Source organism: Lepisosteus platostomus, chromosome 1, assembly GCF_059453375.1.
Source record: "Lepisosteus platostomus isolate fLepPlt1 chromosome 1, fLepPlt1.hap1, whole genome shotgun sequence".
In the NCBI taxonomy this organism is placed as follows: Eukaryota; Metazoa; Chordata; class Actinopteri; order Semionotiformes; family Lepisosteidae; genus Lepisosteus; species Lepisosteus platostomus.
This window is the reverse complement of record NC_142611.1, coordinates 67,822,035-67,847,657: the sequence shown is the minus strand read 5'-3', so window position 1 is coordinate 67,847,657 and position 25,623 is coordinate 67,822,035. Positions and strand designations below refer to the sequence as shown.

At 44.7% G+C, this 25,623-nt stretch overlaps 1 protein-coding gene across 1 annotated transcript; it reads left to right on the top strand.

Moving 5' to 3' along the window:
- Positions 1-153: 153 nt before the first annotated feature.
- Positions 154-25,360, top strand: LOC148678558 (uncharacterized). Its single transcript, XM_088633978.1, has 7 exons — positions 154-465; positions 12,494-12,554; positions 16,502-16,539; positions 17,301-17,364; positions 18,860-19,075; positions 20,974-21,087; positions 22,827-25,360. Exons 1-7 carry the CDS (start codon positions 385-387, stop codon positions 22,898-22,900), a joined length of 648 nt encoding a protein of 215 aa, XP_088490104.1. The 5' UTR covers positions 154-384; the 3' UTR covers positions 22,901-25,360.
- Positions 25,361-25,623: the final 263 nt, after the last annotated feature.

Below are 25,623 nucleotides of genomic sequence, written 5' to 3'. Positions count from 1 at the left end.
GCGTAAAATAATGCCCTGCCAAGGAAGCGTTAATGTGTTTTTGTGCTGGGTTTGCACTAATAGATATTCCTGGACTCTGGCAACCAATGGGGAGAGAGGGAGAGAGAGGGAGAGAGAGGGAGGGGGAGAGGGAGGAGGAGAGGGAGGGGGAGGAGGGCAGACAGTGAGCAGAGCGAGAGAGACAGAGGTGTTCAGTGGAATAGTGTCATAGACTCTGCATTAACTGAAGAGAGCAGTGTGGATGTCTGGCAATGAAGTGACTCCAGCTGACTGAAGAGGCTCAGGCATCAGAACAAAGGAGAGGTAGACCGAGACAGAGAGACAGCCCAGGACAGCACCAGCCAGCCCCCTCTGCCCCTTTTCTGCCTCCTGGGCTCGACCACAATGGAGACTGGCAGCCCGCGCAAGATCCAGTTCACTATGCCCCTGCTGGACTCCCATCTGGACCCAGAGGCTGCTGAGCAGGTGAGGGTGGGGGAGTCTGGCGTACTATAGCGAAAGACAGTGTGGAGCTGCTGATGTATTATAGGCATGTTAATTAGCTGTTTCACTCTCATTCATGAAAGTGTAATAGAATGGTAGCTTCAAATACTGACAGATTTCCATCTTGCATTGGATCTACTTCTTGCAACTAGTTTGTTTTAGCTACAATTCCCCCACATTTTGATGTTGATGAGACTGGGACATTGCTTCCCATTTTAGTACAGTAAACAGATACTGATTGCACATGGACAGCCTGCGTTAAGATTCAGGAAGGATCCTCTGGTTCTGTGTTCAGCAGCAGTGAAAAGAGGGTTTGTTTAGGGAGAAAGAAAAGATCTTGAAGTCTCCTGGTTACTGCAGGGCACAGTACGAGTAGCCCTGCCAGGTTACACCACCCAGAAATGTCGAGGGAGATTGGTATATCTTCAGTCTGTTGTGTCTCTGTTATTGGGTACATAGATATTATTTCAGGACGCACATAATATTTTTTAAAAATTGTACAAAGGCTACTGTATGTGCAACCACGGTGAGATCCTTACTCACAAGCACACAGGAGCTACCTACAGTATACTATTCCCTGTTTAGGATTAAGACTTGCAGCTCTGATGCTTGAAAATTCAGTGTCTGCAGAGGGTCCAGAGAGAGCTGTTATGATACTTGTTGTAGCCACTGTGCCATGGGAAGAAGGATGACCAGGATATAGCTCATAAGAATGTCTGAAGGCTTGAAGTGGACGGCTAGTAATTGCTCTGCAGTGTTTGAAAGGAGTTGGATTCAAAAATGCCAGGGTCAAACAAATCAAACCTCAGTCTCGATTCTTTCTTCTGCGGGTCCCATCTCTGTCCCTCTGTGGGGCAGTGGAGATCAGAGTGGAAGTGTGTCTAGAGATTCTGCGTCTTGTGTCCTAGAGATCCCACTCATTCAGCAGCACAATGAGAATATGTCTTGAGCTATCGCTCACACAATTATTAACCCTTCAAAACTGCAGCTAGATTGCAGCGACAGAGAAAAACAGAGACGTGCCAGCTGTGTTTTTACAGGGGGTAGCAAAACCTAATCTTTTGAACCAGGAGAGGAAAGCATTTATCAGCAGACACTTAGAATACCACTGCCTACTGCACTGCCACAGCTCAGCTGGCCAAATTCATATCTGCTGCACACTTTGGAAGAGGGAGGGTAGTTCATGCTCGCAGTAGTACCGAGTTAAAGGACTGGGTATAGGTAGGCTTGGCAGGATGTGTGCTTTTCACATAATACCATAATAAAATACAGTCCTCTTAGTCTAAGGCGGTTGGGCTTAATTGAACCAGTAGAACAGGTCGAAGAAGTGTGTTCTGCCCTTAAAAAACGAGTATCACCGCTGTCTAACAGACTTGCAAATCAGGTACATTTAAGGAACATACAGTACTAGTGTACCCCCCTGCCAGTGTTGGGTAACCTCCTGTCTCTCCATGTGCTGAACAGACACGACTCTCCCAGTGTGCCGAAACTCAGGGATACGAAGCAGCTTTCATGCTGCTACTAATCCACAGACACACGCTCACAAAATAAACAGATAATTAATTGCAATTATGGCTTTGAACAGAGAGGCTCCCTGAACAATTAGCAGGTAGCAAAGTCGACTTGAGTGAAGCCATTACCTTTACAATGGGAGTGCATTTTACTGTATGTACAGTACAGCAAAATTATTTTTTATTCATTCAATTTTTATAAAATCTATCAAGACATACAGTATAACACTGTAGACAAAAATATTCTGACGCAGTCATGACGCCCAAAATCGGTGAACATCCTCGGTTTCATTTTTTTCCCTTTATTTCCTATAAGTCTCTTTTAGCATGTCTGTTTCTAAAGTGACTCAGTGTATTTTTATCAGCAATTTGCTGTTCTCTCACAAATGACAGGGAACAGAGAGCTTTGCCTTTGAAAGCAGGACAGTGAGTACATTACCGAGCGCTGTTGTTTACTCACTTGTGCATTCGTGATGGCCCGTGAACTGATTGTTTAAAGCAGAGACGCTGTGTCCTGTTGCCAGCATTGATTTCCTGGAACACTATCATCTCTCTGAAGCAGCAGATTCTGTTCAAACACAGCGCTGATTTCAACACTGTGTGGGGTGAGGTCACTGTGCCCTGGGTTGAGAGTGCTGGCCCACACTGATCCCTGTGATTTGCTATATGCTATGTGCTCTGGCATTGTCACCTTTGCTTCGGTAACCTTACCTGGTACCGGTCATGTGCGATTTGCTTGTCTGCCTTTAAAATATTTTAACCAGTATTTCGGTTAATAAATAAGAAAGTGCTCAGCTCAAGCCGCCCTTCTGTGCTGACAACTCATAAATCCTGAAATGGATCAAGCTGCTCTGCAGCTGGAGTCTTGTTTGCTGTTTTTGCCTTCTATTACCTGTTTAAGAATAGATGTGTTTTGGGATTGAAAAGAAATAGTCAAATCTCTTGTGGTTGATCAGACAGGTGACTTGATTTTTATGGGGGATCAGACAGGTAACTAGAGGTAACAGCTTAGCCATGGTGACACACTGGGAGCCACTTGTAGTTTCCAAGCATTTTTCACCTGGTCTGGGCTTCCAGTTTGTCAACCCTGTCTTCCGTTCCAAGGAAAGGTGCCTTCAGTTGTGAATTTTGGCCCGTGTGATTTGGCTGCTGAATCAATGTTTTTTACCTGGTCAAGGCATTTGACTGAAGCAGTCCTGTGTTTCTGATGTCTCTGTCACATTTCCCTGTAGGCATGTAGTTCTGTACTAAAGAGACCTGGCTTATTAAAGCAGGACTTCAGGGTCCCAGCATCTTTAGGGTTCCTCCTCTCAGAGCAGTGGGGTCCTTACGGCACTGTGGAGGCTAGCGGTAGGCTGTGTTTTAAAAAGGGATGTGTGCTCAAGAGTGAGTATGTTTCTCTACCTGAGAAAAGAAAAGCCTATTCCCGAAAGCCACGTAGTGTTCGAACCGGACACATTTCATCCCTGCAGGTCTAACAGGTGGTAGTTTCCAGCGAGTAGTGTGTGGATCTGTCAGGATGGAGCAGCGAATGGTGGAGAAGCACTACAAGCCCAAATTGCCTTCTGCTCCATCTTTAAAAATTGAAGAGCCGTGCGATGGAGCATGTGTGGGTTGACAGATGAGTGCAGGCGGAGCGCTGCACTGGTGCAGAATAATATCAAGACTTAAGGGGATCAAACCGGCCCGGAAAAGCTTTTTTTAATAATTAATTACAAAACTTAGAATTAAGAGCGAGTAGCAAGAAGCAGATTTTTTCCTGTGTGCTGCCTTATTTTTTCCAGGAAAATGCTACAGTCTGTCACTCTGATTTACACATGCTGGTGTTCCTGCTGTGGGTCGTTACTGTGGTACCTGTTCAGGCAGGCATGCCTGGGGGATTTCAGGATGCCCCCCATCCTGACATGATAGTCCACAAGGAAAATTCTGGGAGTTGAGGGACATAGGCTTCTGTCTTCTATTGTTCCGAAGTCCGATCGTCCGCTGCAGAAAAAGAGAATTTACATGTGTGCTCCTGAAACAGCTGCAGTCATGAACTGGAGAATTGCATCATCCGTGTTTTTCTGGGAATTTCCCTTCTCGCTCTTTAAGGGATGTGTCCCACGTTTCAGCGGATCCCCGCTGTGGCTGGTAAGGAAATCTGCTGTGAGCGAGCTTGATGTGTCCCTAGTCTGACAAGCAGATTTTGTTCAGTTTGCAAAGCCTGCTGTGCTCACCTGCCTCTTGTGTTTCATTTCAAAATTTTATTGTGGAAATGAAAGACAAGATCTGTGCAGAGCCGCTTGATTAATCCATTCCTGCTCTTCATAGAGCTCTGACTTTTTAGGGTTTGCACGCCTCTTGACGAAAGCATTTTCTGCACTGAGGTTTCTTTATGGAGCAGTTATTGCTGTGGGCTCAGTTGTAGCCTTTCCTTCTGTCTGTTTGCTGAATTGTTCTGCTTTAGGGCCGCTGAATCTGCACTTTCATGAAATAATCGTGATTGCGTGGCACCAAATAGACTGGGCCTTTTAGGTTTGATCCCAAACTTTTTGATTCTTGAAATAAGTGAAATATTGCTTTAATCTCAGAAAAAATAAAAGGCATTGTAGCTCTTTAGGAGCTCAAACTTCAAATTAGCAATGTAATCTTGAGAGGCAGATATTCCTATACGAATGGAGGTTAAAGTAGTTTTAGGTGCCCTGTTCAGCCATTCCCAACAGTGGCTGATTAAAATGACACTAGCTTTGGCCTTCTCGCACTCAGAGACTTATTAATAAACAGGAAACTGTTGAAACTGTCATCCTGTAGGATAAAAACACAGTGAAGCAGAAACGTGCTGTGTAAATCTCTAGGTCTGCTAAGAGTCACTTCACAATGAATGTGGACATCTTATTCAGAATCGTGTGAATTTAGGAAGGTTTTTGAGGGTTCAGACGAGGGATAAGATTTTGCTCCACCTCCTTGACAGAGTGCTTGCCCCCTGGCCAGAGGTCAGGACCCCAGCATGAGGAGTGATTGAAGGGGCAGCTGCACAGGTGGAGGAGGGAGGAAGAGGAGGAACCAGGAAGAGAGGGGGACTGTCCGTGGTTTTAATGGCTTTTGGGAAATCCTCTCTGAACTGTCATTGGAAACTCCATTATAACATTTTAAATGTTGACCCCCTCCACTCCGTTGCACTGTTTTGCTGCAACCAGCTCCTTAATTATTTAATTGATAGTTAGGAGGATCAATATACTGTAGCTACAAAGGAGCTGGTTATGTCAATAAATATAAATTGAGCAGATTGTAGGGGCCACAGGTTGAATAGCCTAAGGTTAATAGATTATTAAATGCATAACATTTAGAGGTTTGCTTTTTACACCAACAAAAATACATGAAGCATAATATACATCTTAATGTTACATAACATGTAAATTGTTGGTACAATGTTTCAGCAGCGAGTAATTTGCGAATAGGAAAAATGCACTCTATTTTTCACGACCTTTCCAAATCGTCTCTCACAAAAAAAGAGCAAAACTAAAGGAAAGGGAGACAGACACAAGATACTTAGGAGACAGACACAAGACACTAGATAGCAAAATACAAACTTTGGTAAACAGTCTCTGAGAAGCAAGAAAAAGTTGGAGGCCCAGTCCTATCAGGTTTCATCTGAATAGCCAGTGGATGACAGATTGAGGTCTACCGTAGGGTGCAGAAGCAGGATCAAAGGCTCAGTGTACAGTAGTTCAGAAAGGGTTGCCGAGCTTACTGGTGGCAACTAAGTGTGTATCTAATTTCTCATTAAAGAAATCTTATCATATCTCTGACCCATTGAACGTGTGGGTGGGACAGTTAAACAGGATAAGGTGCAAAAGCCGGGCTGTCAGATTGTATATCTGATAAAAGAAGATTATCAGGTGGCACACCAAAAACAGCAATAAGAAGGAATGGTTCCAATTTCAAAGCAGAGTAACATGTGAGCAGTATTTCTTTTTTGAACACAAACAGTGTGAACGTGTTATTCTGCACAAGGCTTATGTCTGTCTGTGTGTGTTCAAAACCAATACAGACATAGTCAAAGTCAGGAACAGAAGCGTGAGGAGGCAGCCTGCGTCTCTTCAGGCTCGTTTTGCATGTGTCCTGTGATCCTCCACAGTTCTTGCTGAGATTATTTTCAGAGCTAAACACAGTTGATAAAATGAATCAAAGCTGACAGTACACTGTATGTGGGGGAAGCAAATAAAGGTTGCGCAGTGTACTGAAGCCCACTGTAGGTCCACTTTTTCCTGCACCTTTTGCCATGAACCTTCTAGTATAAAAATATGAGAGCCGAATTATCTGTTTTCCCTAAGGGTTCTTCCATGTCCATGTACTAAGTGTACATGTATATAAGCTTTTTGCTGTTGGCATGAGACCCTGCACATGTTTTTGAGTGTAGTTCTTGAAGGATGGTGACAGTTTTGTGTCTCATTTTGAAATGGCAGGGCTTTTTGCAGTGCACACAGGCTGGAGTGAAACATCAGCAGACGCACATGGAACTATCTCTTAGAAGCTGATGTGACACACTCTGCCTTTTTTCCAGCCTGCTTTACATATGAAAGCACTGTTCTCTGTGGGAAACTGTGCCCTTGTGTTGCAGGTTTGCTGCAAGGCAGTCTTAGCGTGGGACTGTAGTAGAAACTAGACTTGATGAAACTGCCTCTGACTCCCCCTTTTTTAATTAGATCTTATTTTTCTGCTGTTACCGCAGGGTGCAGGAGAAAGGGATTAGTGGAGCTATGCACTGCAAAGTAAAGCAGAAAAGCGTGGGACTCGTGTGCTGATTGGCCAGATCTACTGATGTTCTTTGCATGTTACAGCAGTGACATGGAACTGCTGCAGCATTATCAAAAATGGTTTCTGTCTTGCACTGAAGAGCTACAGAGCCGGAGTAGAATTACGGATCCATTAAAGATTTGTCAGGTTTAGTTAAACGCCAACCACCTATTGCACAGCTCCAGTTGTACTCTGCAGTGTTTAAAGTGGGGTTTCCAAAGTTAGTATTGTGCTGATAAATGGGTACTGGAGCTCAAATCAGCCAGCTTCAGTGCTCCTGCAAGGCTGCAGTGTAAAAACTGCGATGCAGTGCTTTTGAAACTGCTGCTTTGGCCCTGTGCAGACTCCTTCTGTGTGTCCGGCGCAGCTCTGCCAAACGATTTTTCTCAGCCTATGGAATTGTAACTGGGTGGTGGGGGCTCCTCTGAGACAGTGAAGAAAAAGAGTGACTCACTGTTTCGAACAATGACGTCCTATTTAATACCTGCAATGTTCTGCATTATAAGAAAGCAACTGGTAATGGGCCATGATTTTGAGGAGCCCTCGGTAATTCATGATTTCCGGTGGTTATAATAATTATATGTCAGTGAAGATTACGTGTCAGAGCAAAGAGAGAAACGTATTATTGATAGTGTAATAATACAGGACTTAATGAATTCCTGACTCATGTTGTTGTCTCATGCCTCTCTGGTCTTCTGTGTTCCCTTCTCTCGGGAAAATGTAATTTAGTAACAGGATAGTTGGGTAATTGTACCCTTATTCTTCTTTTAATCATCCTCTTTGTTTACGTCAAACTGCAAGAAGGAAAACCTAAACCAATTAATTGAGCTGTCTTCGGTAATTAACACAGCATACAAGTTTGATCAACACTGTTTGGAAAATCAGTGTTTGTTTTAGAGTGGAGTTTTAGAATCTAAAGTTAAAAAACAAGAGCGTCTTTTAGAAATCCTGCCAAAGCCAGGAGGCTTGTCTCTCTCACTTGGGCCTTGCATCCTAATTGATTAGTAAAGCCCAGAGATGATGCTCCAGCAACAGAGCTGGCCAGTTTGTTTCAAGCTCTTTTTCTACACTCAGGCACTTTGTTCAGAGTTTTCCAGACAAGAGCACAGTGTCAGCTTCGTCATCTTGAGCCCTCTGCACAGCTGACCGAGCATGGGCGTGTAGTCAGGGTTCTGTGGCAGCAGTTGAGACTGGAAGGATCCCCGTCTATGAACTGGCTTCATCCCTCTATTCTCCTCCCCACTGATATAGCTGGTGTGTGGTCTTCCTCTGTGCAGTTAAAGTCAAAGTCGTTCTAACACAGGTAAGGAAATGAGACTCCCATTGGATAGCAGTTTGGTCCACATTGGGTTTTACATCTGCCTGTGCAGACTAAACATTCATGAAGCATCCAGCTTTTGTCCCACGATGGGCTTTCCAGATATTAGATAGATAGATAATACTTTATTAATCCCGTAGGGAAATTGATGTGTTACAGCAGTCCAGCCCAAGACAAGCAAAACAGACATCAGAATAGTTATAAAACAAAAGACAAACAAGATAAATAAAAATAAATAAGTACATAGGTGTGTGCAAAATGTGCTGATCATAGTCACTGTAAAAACAATAAAATATGTGCAAAATGTGCATAGGTTTATACAGACTGATTGTCCAAAAAGTACAATGGAGTAAACATGCTGTCCATAGAGGAGCAAATGAATTGGGGCAGTGTGGTGGTTCTCTGGCTAAGGATGTGCTCCTGTGGCTGGAAGATTAACGGTTCGTATCCCGTGGCCTGCAGAGGAATCCTCCTCCACTGGGACCTTGAGCAAGGTCCTTAGCCCCAGCTGCTCCAGGGACGCCGTATGAATGGCCCTGTGCTCTGACCCCAGTCTTCTCTCTCCCCATCTGTCTGTCCGTGTGTCTCATGGAGAGCAAGCTGGCGTATGCGAAAAGACAAATTCCTCATACAAGAAATTGTATATGGCCAATGAAGTGATCTTATCCTATCTTTTGGTTTGGGACCTACAGTATACAGTATATGTAGAATCCCGCTGTGTGTGACACCTGGAATTGCTCTGGTTTTATGCATTGAAGTGCAGCATAGTGGCACAGTGGTTAGAATGGCCTATCAGGGGCCCTGGGCTCAACCTTGTGAACCTGGGATGCTGTCTGTGTGGAGTTTGCATGTTCTACCTATATTCGCATAGGTTTCCTCTAGGTGCTCCCGTTTCCTCCCACTCCAAAAACATACTGGTAGGTCAATAGGCTTCTGAGAAAACTGGCCCAGGTGTGAGTGTGTGTGTGTACCGGTGTCCTATCCAGGGTGCACTGTGCTTTGCGGCAGTTGCTTGCCTGGATGGGCTTCCTCTCCCCTGCAGCTCTGTACTGGATAAAGCGGTTAGAAAATAGATGGATGGAAGGATGAATTGATGAACGGATGAATGCTACGCAGTGAGGAGAATTCTGGGGGGCTCATAGGGGGGGTGTAAGGTGTAAACTGGTGGGGAGGTGGGGGGCAGCAGCAGCTGTGCCTATTCCACTTCTTGCGATCTGGTGAGTCGTACCTGGTCAGGTGCTGGCTGTCTTCCTGCAGACATGCCGTGATGCTGCGGACATCTGGGAGGAAGCAGGTTCGGGGAAGCAGGGATGAATGGAGCGTACGGGGTGGCCCCGAATGAAAATGAGGTGTGGCTGACATGTTTTGCTGACGTAGGAAGAGCCCTAATAGTGTTTATTTGCGAGCGCTGCATGCTGTATCTCTGATGATAACCCTGTGCTATTTCTGTCTGCTACTGTGCTTCATTCTCGCTCTCATGTTTAAATTTAGCACAGCAGAGCAATAAAGAAAATCCTTCCTGTCTATTTTCTTCCCTAAAACTCCCTTGGTACTGCACAGCCCTTTTCTGTTGTTAAATAAATAAGTCCAAATTACATTTGAGGCAGTTCAAAAGAAGCCCATATTTTCTTTGTGCACGAAGCTCTCCCTGGGGGACGCACAGTAGGAGAGCATGTGTTTGCGCGACTTTAATGAGCTTTTTACTGCTGATCCCATTGTATTCTACAGCTGACGGTTTCTGGTGCTGGTAGGGTTAAGGTTACCATGCTTGGTTGCACTGGCCAATATTAATGCTGGACAGGTTTAATAGGCAGGAAAAGGGTGTTTTTGTCAGAAGTCAATAGAAAAGCCTGGTTTAGTCTTAAAGTGACATTGCTAGTTTTGTTGTTTTCTTTGGGCTGTCTGGTAGAGCTGCCAGCCCATGTGTCCTGTTGTATTGCGATTGAACAAGATTTGACTAATGAAACTGAATTTAAACTCAGGCCTGCAAAAAGGTGTCCACATTCCAGCATGCTTTGAGCTTTGGGCTGCTAGTACCTTGTGTATAAAACCCAACCAGGCTGTTTCATGTCTCTTAGCTTATTAAATGCAAAAATACATAGAATGGTGGAATCATGTTTGTTACATCTGGGTTTGACTTTCTGCTTCATCATGGCCTTACTTATTGTGAAACATGGCAGGGATACATGTGCTGTGAAATGGGAATCCTTTGTGCATCTTTTAAATGGATTTTCCATTAGAGTTCCTCATATCTCCTTATAGTCTTCGGTTTGGTCTATAAAGAACACAGAGATTTTGTGATTTTAGCCTGTGAGGGAAGGACATTCCTTTACTCCTGACAGTTCATCTGGCTGCTCCATTCTGCCTCCACACAGCAGCAGGTATTTTGTTAAAGTGGTGGCCTTGTCTTTAAAGTGCTGGAGTTTTGATGGCATGTCAGATGTGCTTGCATTGTCAGGTGTGCTACTCTTTGTTATTGACTGTATTTCCTTGAAACAGAGACCAGCCTCAGTTAGCAAATCCCTTTTCTCATGACCCACTTACAACTTTTGTTACCTAGACTTTTTCTTTTTGTTGTGCCTCACTAGGGGCAACAATGAAACGGTTTTCATTCTTATTCTTTCTATTCTTTCATTGTGTGTAGTTGGGAAATTAGCCAGCCTGGACTCGGGAAGCTCCAGTAATCTTATCGGAGAGCGAACTGAATATCAATCTGTTCCCTGAGCACTGTAACTCTGAGAGGCAGGCGGAGCTAGGTGCCTCTCACTGGAGCCCAGACCCAAGCGCTATGTCTGTGACCTGGTTCTTCGGAAGAAAAGGCTCTGGATGTGTGTACGAGTGTGCAGGCATGTGCATGTGTGCACCGGTGTGTGGAGGCATGAGAGTGTGTGCACGAGTGCATGTGTGTACAAGTGTGTGTACACGAATGTGCAGGCGTGTGCATTTTTCTACCAGTGTGTGGAGGCATGAGAGTGTGCACGAGTGCATGTGTGTACAAATGTGTGAGTGCATATGTACACAAGTGTGCAGGTGTGTACCAGTGTGTGGAGACATGAGAGTGTGCACGAGTGCATGTGTGTGCATGTGTGTACGAGTGTGCACAGTTGTGTGTGCATGAATTTGCATGGGTGTGTGTGTGAGAGTGTGTGTGTACACGTGTGCTTGGGCCATGTCCATACTCTCATGAATCCTTGTGTAAAATAAGTCCCTCCTGTTTTCAGCTTTCAGTATAGTTCGCCATAGTTTCCCCCTGTTCAAAAACAAAACATTTGCCAGAGTAGTCTTTTGTGATCTAGATATACCACTGAATGTGTTTTTATTAAAACTCCTTTGTAATGCATTATCTCATGCACAGTATATTTTCAGATCTGTATGTACTTAATGAAAGAATGTACAGGTCTGCCTCCCAGCATCAGTGAAAGCTCATTAAATGCAGTCCCATAATTCAAAACGGCGATGTGCTCTGAAAAAGACGGCATAACCCTGACAGGTGTTCCTTACATGACATGTTAATAATGTACCATATGTCTTTCATGTGAGTCCGACCTGAGCTTTCTTTTGTGAAATGTGGATGCCTGCTCCTGGAGGTTTTTGTCAAGTTCATGTGTTACTACATTTTTTTCTGGCAGTTTTAGCCTTGCTGTTGTCACTCAGGCTGGTGCATTATGCAGACCAAGCTTGTTGAAGTGACAGAAGTTGCTTAATCCCAGTGGCACTGACCCAGACAGCAGACTCTGCCTGTCATTCCACTGGTGCACTGTAGGTGGTGCAATGGGGTCAGATCTGGCATTCAAGGTCCTTACTTGGCCTGGATCAAGACCAAGGAACACACTGGGAAAACCTGGGAAATCTGCAATGCTTTTGAGATCCAAAGGATGTGGAATACTTTACCTAAAATAACACTGGCAGTGCACTGTTGGTTCCTCTGTTCCCTCCCACTTCCCAAAGACATGCCGGTGAAGTTAATTAGCATTTCTAAATTGCCCCTGTGATAGATTAAGTGTAGTCCTACTATGTCCTGGAAATCTGTTTCCTATGCTTCTGACAGGCTCAGAGTCCCGGGGTCCTTATCAGACATAAGAAGCCTTCTGTTAAAGGATGCATAGATTGTTTATTCTGTTCTCTAGTTAATGAATGAGTCACATCTGCTTTCCTGGTTGCAGTTAAATCCTTGCTGCAGGCTGCTCTGCTGTTAGAACAAAGAGAGTACAGCTTGCAGGAGCCCACTGCACTTGGTGAGGTTTCTTGCATCTGCAGAAGGACTCTTAGACACTCTTCCACTCCATCTTTCATTATCTCAGCCCCTCTTTTCTCTGTCTCGCTCTCCTGTCCATCTGGTCAGTAGCTCTCTATCATCTATCCGCTCTCACTGATGCTCTGTCCTTCTCTCTCCTTCTCGCTCCAGATCAGAAGGAGAAGACCCACACCCGCCACTCTGGTGGTGTCCAGTGATCAGTCCTCTCCAGGTACGTCTCTCTCATGTGAACATGCTTCAGCAAGAACGTGTGCACCTCTGTCTGTTCCCAGGCTCCTGGTAATTGAAAATGTCTTCTCTCATGATCGGAGATAATGTACACATGAGTGGTGACACGCAGTAGATTTATACTTGTGCAATGCATGCCAAGAAACTGCTGCTTTGCTTAGCTTCACTTTAGAGCACAAGTTAAATCAAATCTCTGGTCCACTTGCCAATAGCAAATTACTAACACAGCACTCCATGGCAGGCAAGGATCTTGTACCCTGCAAAACGCCAAGTCAGGGGATTTTAGTTTCATAAAATGTCAGGGGCTCCGCTTCCATTCCCAAGACCCCACCAGAATTTTCCTTTATGTTCCCTCTGGACTAAAATCATCTCCCCGCTGTACGATCTGGCCTAATTCACAAACACGCTACACAGCTTAGGAGCTAATGCTCGGACATATCGAACTCTAGACTACTTAACTCTGTGCAGTACTGAAGTGCAGGTTCCTCCTCAGAAGCCTCGAGGCGCCTGCAGCCACCAGGTGGAAAAGTGCTTTAGAAGATCTTGAGGTGATCTAGACTGTGCAAGCCCAGAGTCAACATATGGCCGGGTCGCTCAGTCCAGCGCTGCCACTTTTTTGACCAGCCATGGGAACTTTAATGACCAAATAGGCAGGGCCTCTATTTTAACATCTGGTCCAAAGGACGGCCCCAGCAAGGGCACAGCGCCCCCAGTTTTGGAAATTCTGATCCAGCTGGCAGAGCGCCACCCACTGGTCCACCATTGCTACTTGCAGCAGCCTCCTGGTTTATTCTGGAGGTCTCCTGTCCCAGTAATAACCAGGCCCAGCCTTGCTCAGCTTCTGCTGAGATCATTCCAGCACCAGTATGGAAGAGGTGGCTCTTACCCAACGCTGGAGTGTCACTCCTGCGCCACAGCAAGACCCAGTGTTGGGGGGGGGGCAGCCTTTCTCTTCTCTCTTCCTTCATCCCCCATGCATGGTCTGTGAGCATCTGTGTGCCGCCGTCTCTGTCCATAGAGCAAACAATTCAGTACAAGGTGACATTTGCGGTGTTTCCCCTGGTAGCTGTTGAGCACCACTGAGTTGAGCAAAGAAATTACACTTTTTGAAACGAGTAAAAAAAATATTTTACTCATCAGGTAGGGTCTGTCTACTAATTCCATCCACCAGGATGAATTTGTGGCCCTCATTGATATTGACTACGACCATAGTTTTAATGTGCTGCCAGGCACTGTAGAGATTGCCTTGCTTAAATTTCTCCTCAACTTTGTTTTTCTACTGTAGATCATGTTTGCTTGCTGTTTTGCATGTTTAACTTCTTTATTTACTCGTTTTCTCTCCTCAAGTGATCCACAGTAGACATTAAGCCAAATTCAGTCACTGAAACTGAGACTGTAGAACAAGCAATGAGCTTTTCTCTCTGCATTTAGAGCCAAACCCACAAATGTTTCTAACAATCAGTGGTCAATACCACCGATTGTTAGAAACAAGCAGTTCATGGGTGATATCCAAAAACTTATGTTTGGCTCTTCCAGTACCATTGTTTAATCCAGTGGTTAAACAGAATTTATCAAGAAGGGCTGCCAGGTGCCTACTGCTGTAATTGTTGTCAATTCACCCTGTAATCTATGGTACGTGTGAGAATTTTAATTGTTAAAGACTTGATTTTTTTGCTAGTTATCGGTATATTAAATGTGTCGTGTTTTGGTTGTGTTTTTTTGTTACTTGTTCAGCAAAAATTGTCCGTGAGAAAAACGCATCACAAACGACCAGTTTCAGAACCTTAGAAACAACCTTAATCGGTGAAAAAATGCAAATGAGTCTGGAAATAACTGCAAGGTCTCTCCCTCTTCCCGTGCCCAGCAGCTCTTCTGACCTGGGGGGTCAGGGACTCGTGGGTGCTCGGCCTGGGTTGCCAGTTGTTGTGGAGGTCTCACCAGGGTGACCCAGAGAGGCTCTGTCACTGCTGTAGTCTTAGCACACGCCTCAGAGCTCCAGCAGTCTGCAGTACGTCCAGCACACGACACACAAAACACCTAAGGAAGAAGGAGAAGGAGAAAAACACTCTGAGCTCGGCAGGCAGGATGTCTCCCATGTAAATTGTGCTAACCGCATTATACAGATCTTTTCCTTTTGTTTTCTGCAGCCATGTATTTCTGTACCTCTTAAGTTCAAGTTTCAAGTTCAAATATATACTGTATAGCGAAACATACAGGTACTCGGATTCAGCAGCAATAACCACGATTCTCCGAACTGAAGTGCATTTTCTGTTTGCAGCTCAAAAATAGACTAGATGGTCAAACCATGTAATACAGCAGTATTTGACACATTTCCATAATGTCTTATTCACCTGAGGATAGACAGAGCTGGAAGTGATGAAACGCCTCCCCCTGTTGTTAACGGGCAGTAATGGCAGCAGTTAACGCTTTGTCAAGGTCACTGTAGTGCATCACAGCTGGAGGTGTTTACAGTAGCTACCTTGAAACTACTGCATTACTGTTCAGTTCCTGGGCCTCTGAGCTTGCTTTAAAGATAGCCAGGCAGGTTTTTCTGATTGTCACTCTCCCCAGTCAGATTATAATAATTCTATAAATAATATATGAATTATGTACTACTACTACTACTACTACTAATAATAATAATGTCTTGCATATATGTAGCAGCCTGCATCCTGAAGGATCCTCATATCCATATACAGTACATATTTCAGTATATAAGAATACTGAAATACTAAGAATACTAAGAATACTAAGAATAAGAATATAAGTCTTATTGACCTGGAACCCCATCCCAGGCTGGTGTGTGTTAAGAGCTATAGATTTGTTATATTAAAGTTATACTGTTATATCCATCTCATTGTGTCTTTTTGATTTTGAATCTCCTGTAGTGTTGTGACTGGACAAGAGCTAATTGATAGAGTATTATGACACCTGTTGTCCCCGAATCAGGCACTTCAGGGGTTAATGCTCCTTGTTTACTCCTTCATCTTGCTCATAATCTCTGCAAAGGAGCTGCAGCCATCATTTGCGTTCTTACTCCTTTTTAGGATACAAGTTACGTATGATTTCTAAAAATAATTTCCTTTCATCTGAAATCCGAACCAAAGAAAGAAACAGCAGAATGATAAATCTGGCCCCATTTTGACTGTTCCCATGCCAGACTGTCATAATTGAATCAGATGCGCTTGCTACCAAATCCACGGCAGTTCCATTATGTGCGCGACAGCAGTGCCTTTCTCCGCCTCTCAGTGTTAGTGCTGGACTGCCTGTAGGTCACCTTACAGTTCACACTGGCGCAACTGTGTAATTGCAGTGTATGAGCAATCAGCCTGTGTGCCCTTCAGTTCTCCGTCTGCTGTCTCTTGGTGCAGATGCAGGGGTTAATCGTGCAGCAGACGCGCTCACACACGCAGACGCACGTACCCACACAGCACTTGGGTGTCAGGGGATGTTTAGGTTGCTTGGCAACAAGGTGGTGTCCTAGAAAAGTTTAAAGGCCCGCAACTGGAGGAGCTTGCACACGAGCGAGCGCAAACAGGGACCTGATCTCACTGCCACGTCGGGCTTTAAGGAGATAAACTGCTCCCGGCGTCAGGAACCTTTCTTGTCGCTGTCTGGTTTTACGCTCCCCCGCCTCCTCACTCCCACTCCCCCCACCCTGTGACGAAAGCAGCTCGTTGGATACTGTCACCATCTGGGCTGCTGCAAGGTCACCTTTCCACCCCAGATACGATCCCTGTTCACACCTATCTGAACGGTTTTTGCTCGCGGAAGATGCGCTCATCTGTCTGTAGCACCAGGAGAGCCTGCGGAGATGCCCAGCTTTTCTGCCAAGCGCTCCGAGCCTGTGTGGATCAGCCCTCTGCTCTCCGTGCAGGGTTCCTGCTGGCCTGCGTTCTCGCGATGACCTTCCACTGTGCTCTCTTGCAGAAATCGATGAAGACAGAATCCCCAACCAGCTCTACAAGGTAAGCGGTGTCCTTGCTGCCTTTCAGGAAGTCAACCCCCACCCCAGCCCTCGCCTGCTGTTTAAAAATCTCATCAGGGTCTGAATCCTAGTTGTGCTGCCGCAGGTGTTGCAGAGGAGAACCAAGTGTGTCTCCCACAACGGACAGTTCAAGGTCTGAATAAGCATTTTGCTGTTTTGAACAGAAAGAGAAATAAAACTGGTAATTCTGGACATGACAAAAAAGTAAAAACGTGCTCAAAGATCTATTGTGGGCTTACATCCACAGTTTCCAAACTTGTTACCTTATATTAAATATTAATTTAAAAATTAAACAGCTATGCATTCATTCCATATTCAGTAGCCTGTCAGCCCAGTGCAGGGTCACAGTGATCTGGAGCCCAACCCTGCAGACTGTGGGCACAAGGCAGGGCACACCCTGGGTGAGGTGCCACTTTATCTCAGGGTACAAGTACACACTGATATGGGGGCAGTGTTAAAGCATTTTTGACAAGAAGACATGTCTTTGGATGGCGGAAGGAAACCTAAGCAACTGGCGCATCCTCGTCTGGCCACACGGGGGAACATGCATGCTCCACACAGAAGGTACTAAAGAGCCAGAATCAAACCCAGGACCCAGGAGCTGAGAGTCAGCAGCGCTACCCATCACGCCACTGACCCGCTTGTGAAATGAAATCTCCGGCTTTGTCAGGGCGATGTGTACATGGAAAGACTGCTGTGCAGAGGAGGTCTCGCGAGTCTCACCCACTTCCTGTCTTTCAGGCCGCCTTGATGAACTCTCCCCGGCAGCGGCGGAAGGGCGCTCGCGGCACCCCCACCATGAAAGGTACGACATCGCCATGGAAACGGCAGGAGATCCCCCCCCCCTCTGGAGTCCCTGTGACACATGACACATGACGTGACACATGCTTCTCTTAACTCTGGTCCATTCACAGCCAGTAGGATTGCATAGGCTACAGCTTTTCTGCACATATCAATAAAGGGTCTAGAAGTTATTCTAGTTTCTATGAAGAAAGAAAAAAAAGCACTTTTCTTCTGAGCAGCTCTCAGTGTATCTGACACATCCAGCTTACATACTGTACGTACAGGCAAGGTGTCAGTGCTCTGAGCACAGGCCAAGTCAACTGTGAATGGGATTTCCAAATGTTGAGGATGGACTGGGGATGGCACGGTGTCGCACTACAACCCTGGGGCCCTGGGTTCAGTTCCACCCTTGAGGTGCTATTTGCATGGAGTTTGTATGTTCTTCTCATGTTTGCGTGGGTTACCACAGTCCAAAGACATACTGGAAGGTTTGGGGAAAATCTGACCTGTTGTGTGTTTGTGTGTGCCCTGTGATGGTCTGGCATCCTGTCGGGGTCTGTACCCATTGCTTCCCGGGATCCCCCACAATCCAGAATTGGGAAAGGCGGATAGAAAATGGATGGATTTATGGACAGGAGTGGTTTGGCCTAAGTTGGCTCGCAATGGCGACCCCAGTGGGCTGACAGTGTTGCCTGTGAGTCTGACTCTTGCAGTGGGGAGATTGGCTGGTCTTCTGGAGAAAATTCACTGTCTTGTTCCCCCACCCTGGGCACTGCCGATCAGCCCAGTTGTTTGGGATGGTACTGTATATCGATGGTATAATGGGCAATTCCAGATTACAAATAAAACAGCCAAGGTAACGTCTGAAGGATTACAGAGATTGTGATCCCTTTCGCAATGATGGTGATTTAAAATCTAGCTTTATTTTATCCTTTTATCTATATTCCGTACCTCTGTGAAGTCTGAAAACTCCAACACAAGACAGACAAAAAGTTTTTTCTTCCATCAAACTCTGCGTCTTGATCACTGAACTGTAGCAAAAGCCAAGCACAGCTGCTTATTTTCAAAGCTTTTATTGCAAGAAAGCTAACGTTTCCTTCTGGCTTCCAGCAAATAAAGCTGTTAATGTTTAAAGGTGCAAATCTTACAAAAATGACAATACAGATGTGGAAAAGTGAAATGAAATGAACAGCCGTTGCACACAAACATAGTTTTGAAAAACTAGCTGGTGCTTCTTCGGAGGCAGAAAAAGAGGAGACACATTTGTCCATGACTTAAGTGGCATGAAAACGTTGCAGCACACAGGAGCTCATTGGATGTTGTCAGTGACTAATAAAAAAACAGCATGCCTGCAGCATGAGAAGCCTAGGTAGCTGAAATCCTGGGCTATTCAATTACAAGCAATGGATTTAGATGTTACACTATCAGTTCAGCACCGGACAGCTCCTTTGAGAGTGGGAAGCAATTGCTCAGCCTGCCTTAGCCTTCCTCTCATCTCTCTCTCTCTCTCTGGCCAGAGCTGCAGTTCCTGGTGGAGCATCATCTATACCGCCAGCAGCAGCAGCAGCAGGGGGGCGGAGGGGACGAGTGTTCCTCCGAGAGCTGCCTGTCGGACCGTCCCAGCCCGGACTGCGGCCAGGGCAGCGCGGAGCTCCCCGAGGACGAGGCGGGCTGGGACGCAGAGGACAAGATCAGCCCGGAGGGCTTCGAAAAACTGCGCAGGCAGATGGAAGGTGAGAGGAGCCCGTGGCTGTGTCTTTGCAAAAAACAAAAGGAAAAGTGATTAGATGAGATTCAGAAAAGGCGCCAAAGCAGTCGCACAATGTGAAAAGCCAGAGTGAAAATGTGAGCAGGAAGTCATTTAGACCATTAAGCCTTTTTGTAGTCAGTAGCTAACTGACCTCCTCTAGATGCTTCTCAAACTAAGCCTATAATATTGGGTTCAACAGTGTGGCTGGGGTCAGCTTATTCCATACATTCACAAGCCTTTAGGTGAAGAAGTGCCATCTTTTCTCCTGGGCACCTAAGGACCTGTGCACGATCACCGGTTCTGAAGGTGACAGCTGATGCAGTTTTCCACTCAGCTGCTGTGTTGTTTAAAGTTCAGGTTCTGGTTGCCAACAGCCTGTTTCTTCACAGAAATTCCTTGCAAACGAATAGCCCCCAGCTAAATGCCAAGATGTATTGACTGATTGTAGCCATTCCATCTGGGAGACAGACCAGCTTTCTGGGTCAGAGTGCTGCTGGGGAGAGAACAGCTATTAACTAAAATGCATTACATTAATTCTAAAGACGTAGTGGCTCTGTTGAATATCCTTTTAACAGTTTTGCTTTAATTAAATGTGTTTAAAGTGTTCTGAGACTAGTAAGGCTTGGCATTTCTCATGATGGCAGTGGTCTGTTTTAATTTCTTTGCATCCATTCTTACTAATGGGTTTAGAGAATTGTGCCTATACTGTGCCTCAATTCACCTTATTTTTGCAAATTAAACAATTAAAATTGATGGTTATGAACGATCAGAAAGCTCCTAAAACATTGCCATCGAGAACTGATTGAGCACTAGGTCAATTTACAGATAGTGGCTGTATAGAAATTTTGGCTTAATACAGGCCTACAACAACAATAATAATAACAACTTGCAGATGTGAAGAGAGAGATTGTGCAAGCACAAAGACGAATTCCGCCTTGACATAGGAGTGCTAAAATTCTTGTGCGAAAGGAAGAGACCACCTCCTGGTCCATCAACACCCGTTTCAAAAGCAACCTGATTTTCCACGGAGGTCTGCCAGCCCAGCACTGTACAAGCCCAGCCTTTGCGTAGCTTCTGAGATCGAATGAGATCAGGCTAAAAGTTGGCGATGGTGCTGCTGAATGCTGAAGTGCTTTCTGTCTTAAGTCTGCATTGTCTTTTCTAGGCTCCGCTTCAATTAAAGGATTAATTTGACATTCAGAACTAGTAGATGTGAGAGAAATGTGGCCAACAGGAACAGAGCTTAGCTAAATTGTACAATTGGGCAATGTCAATGGAGTCCAGCATTATCAAAAAGAATCTCAGGACAGGAAGGACTCATTTCCAGCTATACTGAATGGAGTTTTGTTGAAAGCATTTACTGCATGGCAGCAGCAAACTCCAGTCTCGACACGTGTGATATTTAAAAACAGGGATCAACGTTTATTGGCATATTTCAACGGTAGAAGTGAGGGAGTTGGATCGTTAACGTGGTGAAGATTCACCGAGGCAGCACTCAATCATGCATGTTTAGAAAGTAGTTTCATAAGGCTGACCTTTTCTCTGGGCATCCTGGGAGCACAGGGCCAGCTGGACAGCTCGGGCTTGTTTCTGACTGCCTGATTTCACACTGGAATGCAAACTGCGCATTTAGTGGGAAGACGCCAAGAAGAATCTCTCCAGTTCTTTGTTTGAAATCTTTGCTCTTGGCTTGGTATGGCAACAGATGTTTGAAAAGCCAGCTAGAACAAGGCAAGCTTGTGTTTCTGGGATCATCAGCTCCAAACCAGGAAGAAAGAGGCTTGCTTTCTGAGGGGGGAGAAAGGTTGGAAACGTCCTGTTGAAGAGCAGGATAAAATCCACACTCAGGCCTTGTTAACCTTTCCCATTGCTTTCATACAGTGATACACAGCCAATCAGAGGCCAGCGGGGGGGAGGAGCTCCCATCATGCAAGTCTCCAGAGGAGGAAGGAAGTACTTCTAGCGTCGCCATGGGATCACAACAGACAGAAGCAGGTAAACTCTCTCTGTTTCCCAGAACTTTCCCTCCAGACGATGCCTGCCTCATTACAACATCTCACTTACCAACATTGCCGATGTTTCTGAGGCCACCTAAGGATTGATCTGCCCCACTGCACCTAATGTTCTATGAAGGTGTTGATTTCTTTATGTAGTCAGGGACTGATCAATAGGGGAATCGTTTTCATCTAAAGCTGGCATCTTACTGGCAAGACAAGACTGGAGTCTGAAAGGAAAGAAAATCCTTCAATATCTATTAATTAGTTCTTACTAACCTTAATAAACTTGTCCTACGTGTTGATGGATCCTGGACAAATTCCTCAAAATCCTTTGCAAAAAATTTTAAAAAAATGCTTGTAGCAAAGAATTCTATTCTCCATCCATAATAAACCACAACATTTCAATAATAAACCACAAATAAAAAAATGAGTAAAGCCACAAAACACAATGCTGTGCTCTTCAAGGAAACTGACATTTTGCTCTCCTGTTACTTAAAGGTAACGGCTGATGCAGAGCACTGTAGCGCTTTATCCAACCTAAATGAAGAACGTCTGGTCAGTTCCAGATAACTGCCATTAACAGAGCTGTGCAGCCTGTCCTGACACAGTGTGCACATGGCACCAGGGATGTCAATGTAAAACATGCCTCTGAGGGTGTTATTAATGGCATACTGTATGTGCACAGAGTGCAAAGAGCTTGGCAGCACATGGGCTGCCTGCCTTGGTTTTTCATGGCTCCGTTAGGATGTGGCAAGTCCCATCTTGGCTGTAATACCATAGTGAGAATAACAGATCAGTAACGCTCTTAACACCGTATTAAAATACTGAATTAGAGAAGCAGCCAGGGATTTCTGACCCTCTGCTCTTAAATTAAAACAATGAAAAGCCAAAGCTGTTATTTCTATAGCCCCTGTGTGACAAATGTTGAATTAAGATGTGTTGTTTTAAGACAAAAAAATATAAACTCGCTGCATTTTCAAGATGTTGTTCGCAAAAGGGTAAACATCAAGCCAGGCATTCAGTTTCTTTCATCACGGTGGGTTAAATATGGACAACAGGACAATCAGCGTCTTAACTTGTTTCTGCTTGGCTCCGAGTTGAACCTTGCGATCTAGGTGCTGTTGTTGTGCCGGAGCAGATGTTTACAGCTCAGGAGTCACAAGTGCATTCCTGCGAGAGGCTGTCAGTTCATTAGGGGCCCTGCAGTGACGTGGTTTGGGATCTTTAATCGGGATGAAAAGTACTTACTTACTCAGTTAGAATGCACCTTACTAACTCATTTGTCATCTCTCATATATATCAGACCTATTGGATTAAACTGTGTTGTATTTGGAAGGATAAATATGGGTCTGTTTTATACTACAAGTGTTATGCTGGTCTGGCAAATGTATCAGAAGATATTATCATACAGTGTCTCTCTACAACTGCAGTTTTTCAGTACGGTCAACTGTGACATGTTTCTTCTGACTTTTTCTGACATTAGTCTTTTCCATCATGACGCATTGGATAAACGTCCTACATCGCCCAAGTCTGGTATTTTGTCTCGTAGTGGTTGTTGCACCTGAGAACCACAGGTGTGTAGAAGATTTTTGTGCACGTTCATCATCTGCCCTTCCTGTCATTCCTATCACAGAGAGTGCAATCACTGGTCCTCAAAACCACAGGACGGCTTATTCAAGCTGCTTTTGACCACAGTTACTACTAATAAATAAAACGTTTGTGCACTTGCTTCTACAGGAGGAGCCAAAACGGACTCCACAGTGTCCCCAGGGGACGAGAGAAAGAACGGCACGCACGACAAAGAGAAATAAACTGCCTCCTTGCTCCAGACTGCCCTACAGCAAACAGAAGGAAAAGGAAACGGATGTTCTACAGACTCGCATTCCACAAACGTCTCCAGTGTCTCGCCTCTTCCCCCACCCTCCCTGACACCTGTGACTGGAGTGAAGCAACCAGGTGATTTAGAGGCACCTCCGCGAACTGTAGCCAACAAGGTGTTTTTTTCAGAGTTTTGAAATGTTTTCGAGAGTACCTATGGCATTAACGTTAAACAAACAAAACCAAGCCTACGGGAAGTTCTTTAAATTCCCCACGAGTTCAAGCTTTTTTGAACAGCCGCTAGAACTGATTGCCGTTGCAAAGCAATGAGGAAAATGGCCAATCTAGACCTATGTAGGGTCTTCAGTCATAGAGGTGTTTCCATGTTTGCCTTCACAGTGGGAGGGAATTGTGGGGCTGGTTGGGGGCGTTGTGCCCACTCTAAACATCACATGTTGACGAGATAAGGGAAATAACAGAAAGCAACCCACAAAGACCCATGGGATCAGGAAGCATGAGGTATTAGAACTGAACACCAGCAGATGGTGTTGGATGTACTGTACAAAGCCACTAGCAAAGGCAAACCTGGGAACCCACATTGAACCTGCTTAGTTCATTTTACCTTGCATAACCGAGTCTGTATTAAGAAAATTCCTGGGAAGTGAACTATTTGTGAATATTGTGTTGTCTTTTCTACTGTACCTTCTATTTATGTCCAGCCCCTGTGGTCCCGTTTAGAGCAATAATCCTCATATATATTTGTATAAAAACATCTACAGTATATGCAGATTAACTGCTGTGTAACAGCAGGAAAAGTGCATTAAATAGAGACAGATGATTGCAAAGCAGAAATGCACGATCAATAATGTGCATTTTGACTGTGCAGTCTTGTGAATATATTGAATCCCACTTTCAAATGAACACAGGATGATGGTGGAAAATCGCAGATTGCTGAGCCACATGTCGGTAGGGGCCAGTGTGTTGAAATGGCTTTGTAATGTGCCATCTCTTCCCTTAACGTATCCAGAGCCTATCATCATTCTGCTGGAAGAGGTCAAAGGGCACACAGTCGGCACACGTGGCAGCCCCTGTAATGAAATACAGTGCGAGAGAGGATATAAAAGTGAAATGGATTTAAACCTTTTTAGGTAAAAGCTTAATTGCTGGAATGTCAAATCTATAAAGAATAATTTCAGGAGAATTAAAAAAAGGGCATAGTAGTGACATGCAAGAATAAAATGCAGTAATTAAAAAAAACTGTCACTTGTTTTCTAAGGGCAGACTTGCAACATACTGAACACTGCCATGGTGTTGTCTGCTTAAATTAGAAGCCAGTCTTCCTTTGAAAGTGGGCATCTATTTTCTCAACGAGAAACCATGTAGATTTCGTAGGTAATTCTTCTCACTTTGGCATTACTGATTGCCGGCAGGAGTCTGAAACCTGCAGCTCCGCTGTAGGTCCCCTCAGACACTGGCAAGATGTAATTGGGGACAGGGTGTTTTTGTTCCATTTATAATAACTGACTTTCTACTGTAATGCCTGTCCTTATTTGTAAGTTCCTCTGCCAGTAGAATCTAAAAGATTGAATTTGTTAAAGAAAGCAGGAAGAAAATAACCCCCCTCCTATTACACCACTGTGTTAAAAACCTTTGCTTGGCTGCATGAATTTTACACCCACCTAAAATTGGATTTAATTAAACATAAACAACAGTATCAAACGTCTGTTCCCTTTAACTATTTAAAGAGGTTCAGCACATTTTCTTTCTGAAAATGTTTCAGAGCTTAAAGCTGGATTCCACCAAATCTCAAAACCCGAACCATTTTCCTCTAAATATTGGGACCGACTCACAGATGTTAAGGAATGTTTTCCAGTGTTCGCTTGTGTTTCCTGGCTCACAATTAGCTATGGTGTACAGTGTACAGTGGTGTACTGCTCTAAAGGTAGTGCAGAAATGTGTGATGATAATGTTTGTCCTTTAGCTGACTTCATTTTTTAATCAGAGCAAACGATAGGACATTGGTTTTACATCTCACTCGAAGAGCAGAGCAGGTCACAGGAAAGTGAGGCTGAGTAGTTCGCTGAGGGGTTCTGCACTCTAAGTCTGTTTCAGAGCCGGGGCCTGAATCATGAACCTTCTGGTGAAGAGCCACTCTTCTGAAACCACAAGGATAGCCTTGCTTGCATGCAGGCCATCACTCATTAAGAGAGGCCCTCTGGACCTGCTGTTCTCTGTTGAGTAAAAAAAAGGCAAATCTATACAGTGATGAAACTGCCATGGCACACAGACTTCACCAAGATAAAAAATGCCTTAAACGTGTCAGTGACTTGTGTGCTCTGTCAGTTCCTCGTTGTGTATGTACAATTTGAAAGGAAAAAAGGCGTTTACTTCACAGCACATGTTTCTGGGTTCCTTATATGCTGCATATAAAAACCAGCCCAATGTGCATAAAAGGTACATTACACAAAGGGTTGTAGAGGTCTTGAACAAACCTCCCAGCCATGTTGCTGAAGCAGGTCCCCTGGGGTCCTTCAAGAAAAGCATGGATGGAATTCTTGGATCAGTAAATTCTTTTGGTCGTAACTGGTTTTATGTTCAAATTGCATTGATGTCATGTATCTGGGGACAAATTAAATCCAGACCCGTATCTATTAGCCAAATGCAAAATTACAAGCTCAGTTTGGGGTAATACAAAGTTCCTCTGCCTGGTGAATTA

Coding starts and splice junctions, on each gene's coding strand:
- LOC148678558 (XM_088633978.1), top strand. CDS start 385: ATGGAGACTGGCAGCCCGCGCAAGATCCAGTTCACTATGCCCCTGCTG. Junction 466..12,493: donor ACCCAGAGGCTGCTGAGCAG/GTGAGGGTGGGG, acceptor TTCTCGCTCCAG/ATCAGAAGGAGAAGACCCAC. Junction 17,365..18,859: donor CGGCACCCCCACCATGAAAG/GTACGACATCGC, acceptor CTCTCTGGCCAG/AGCTGCAGTTCCTGGTGGAG.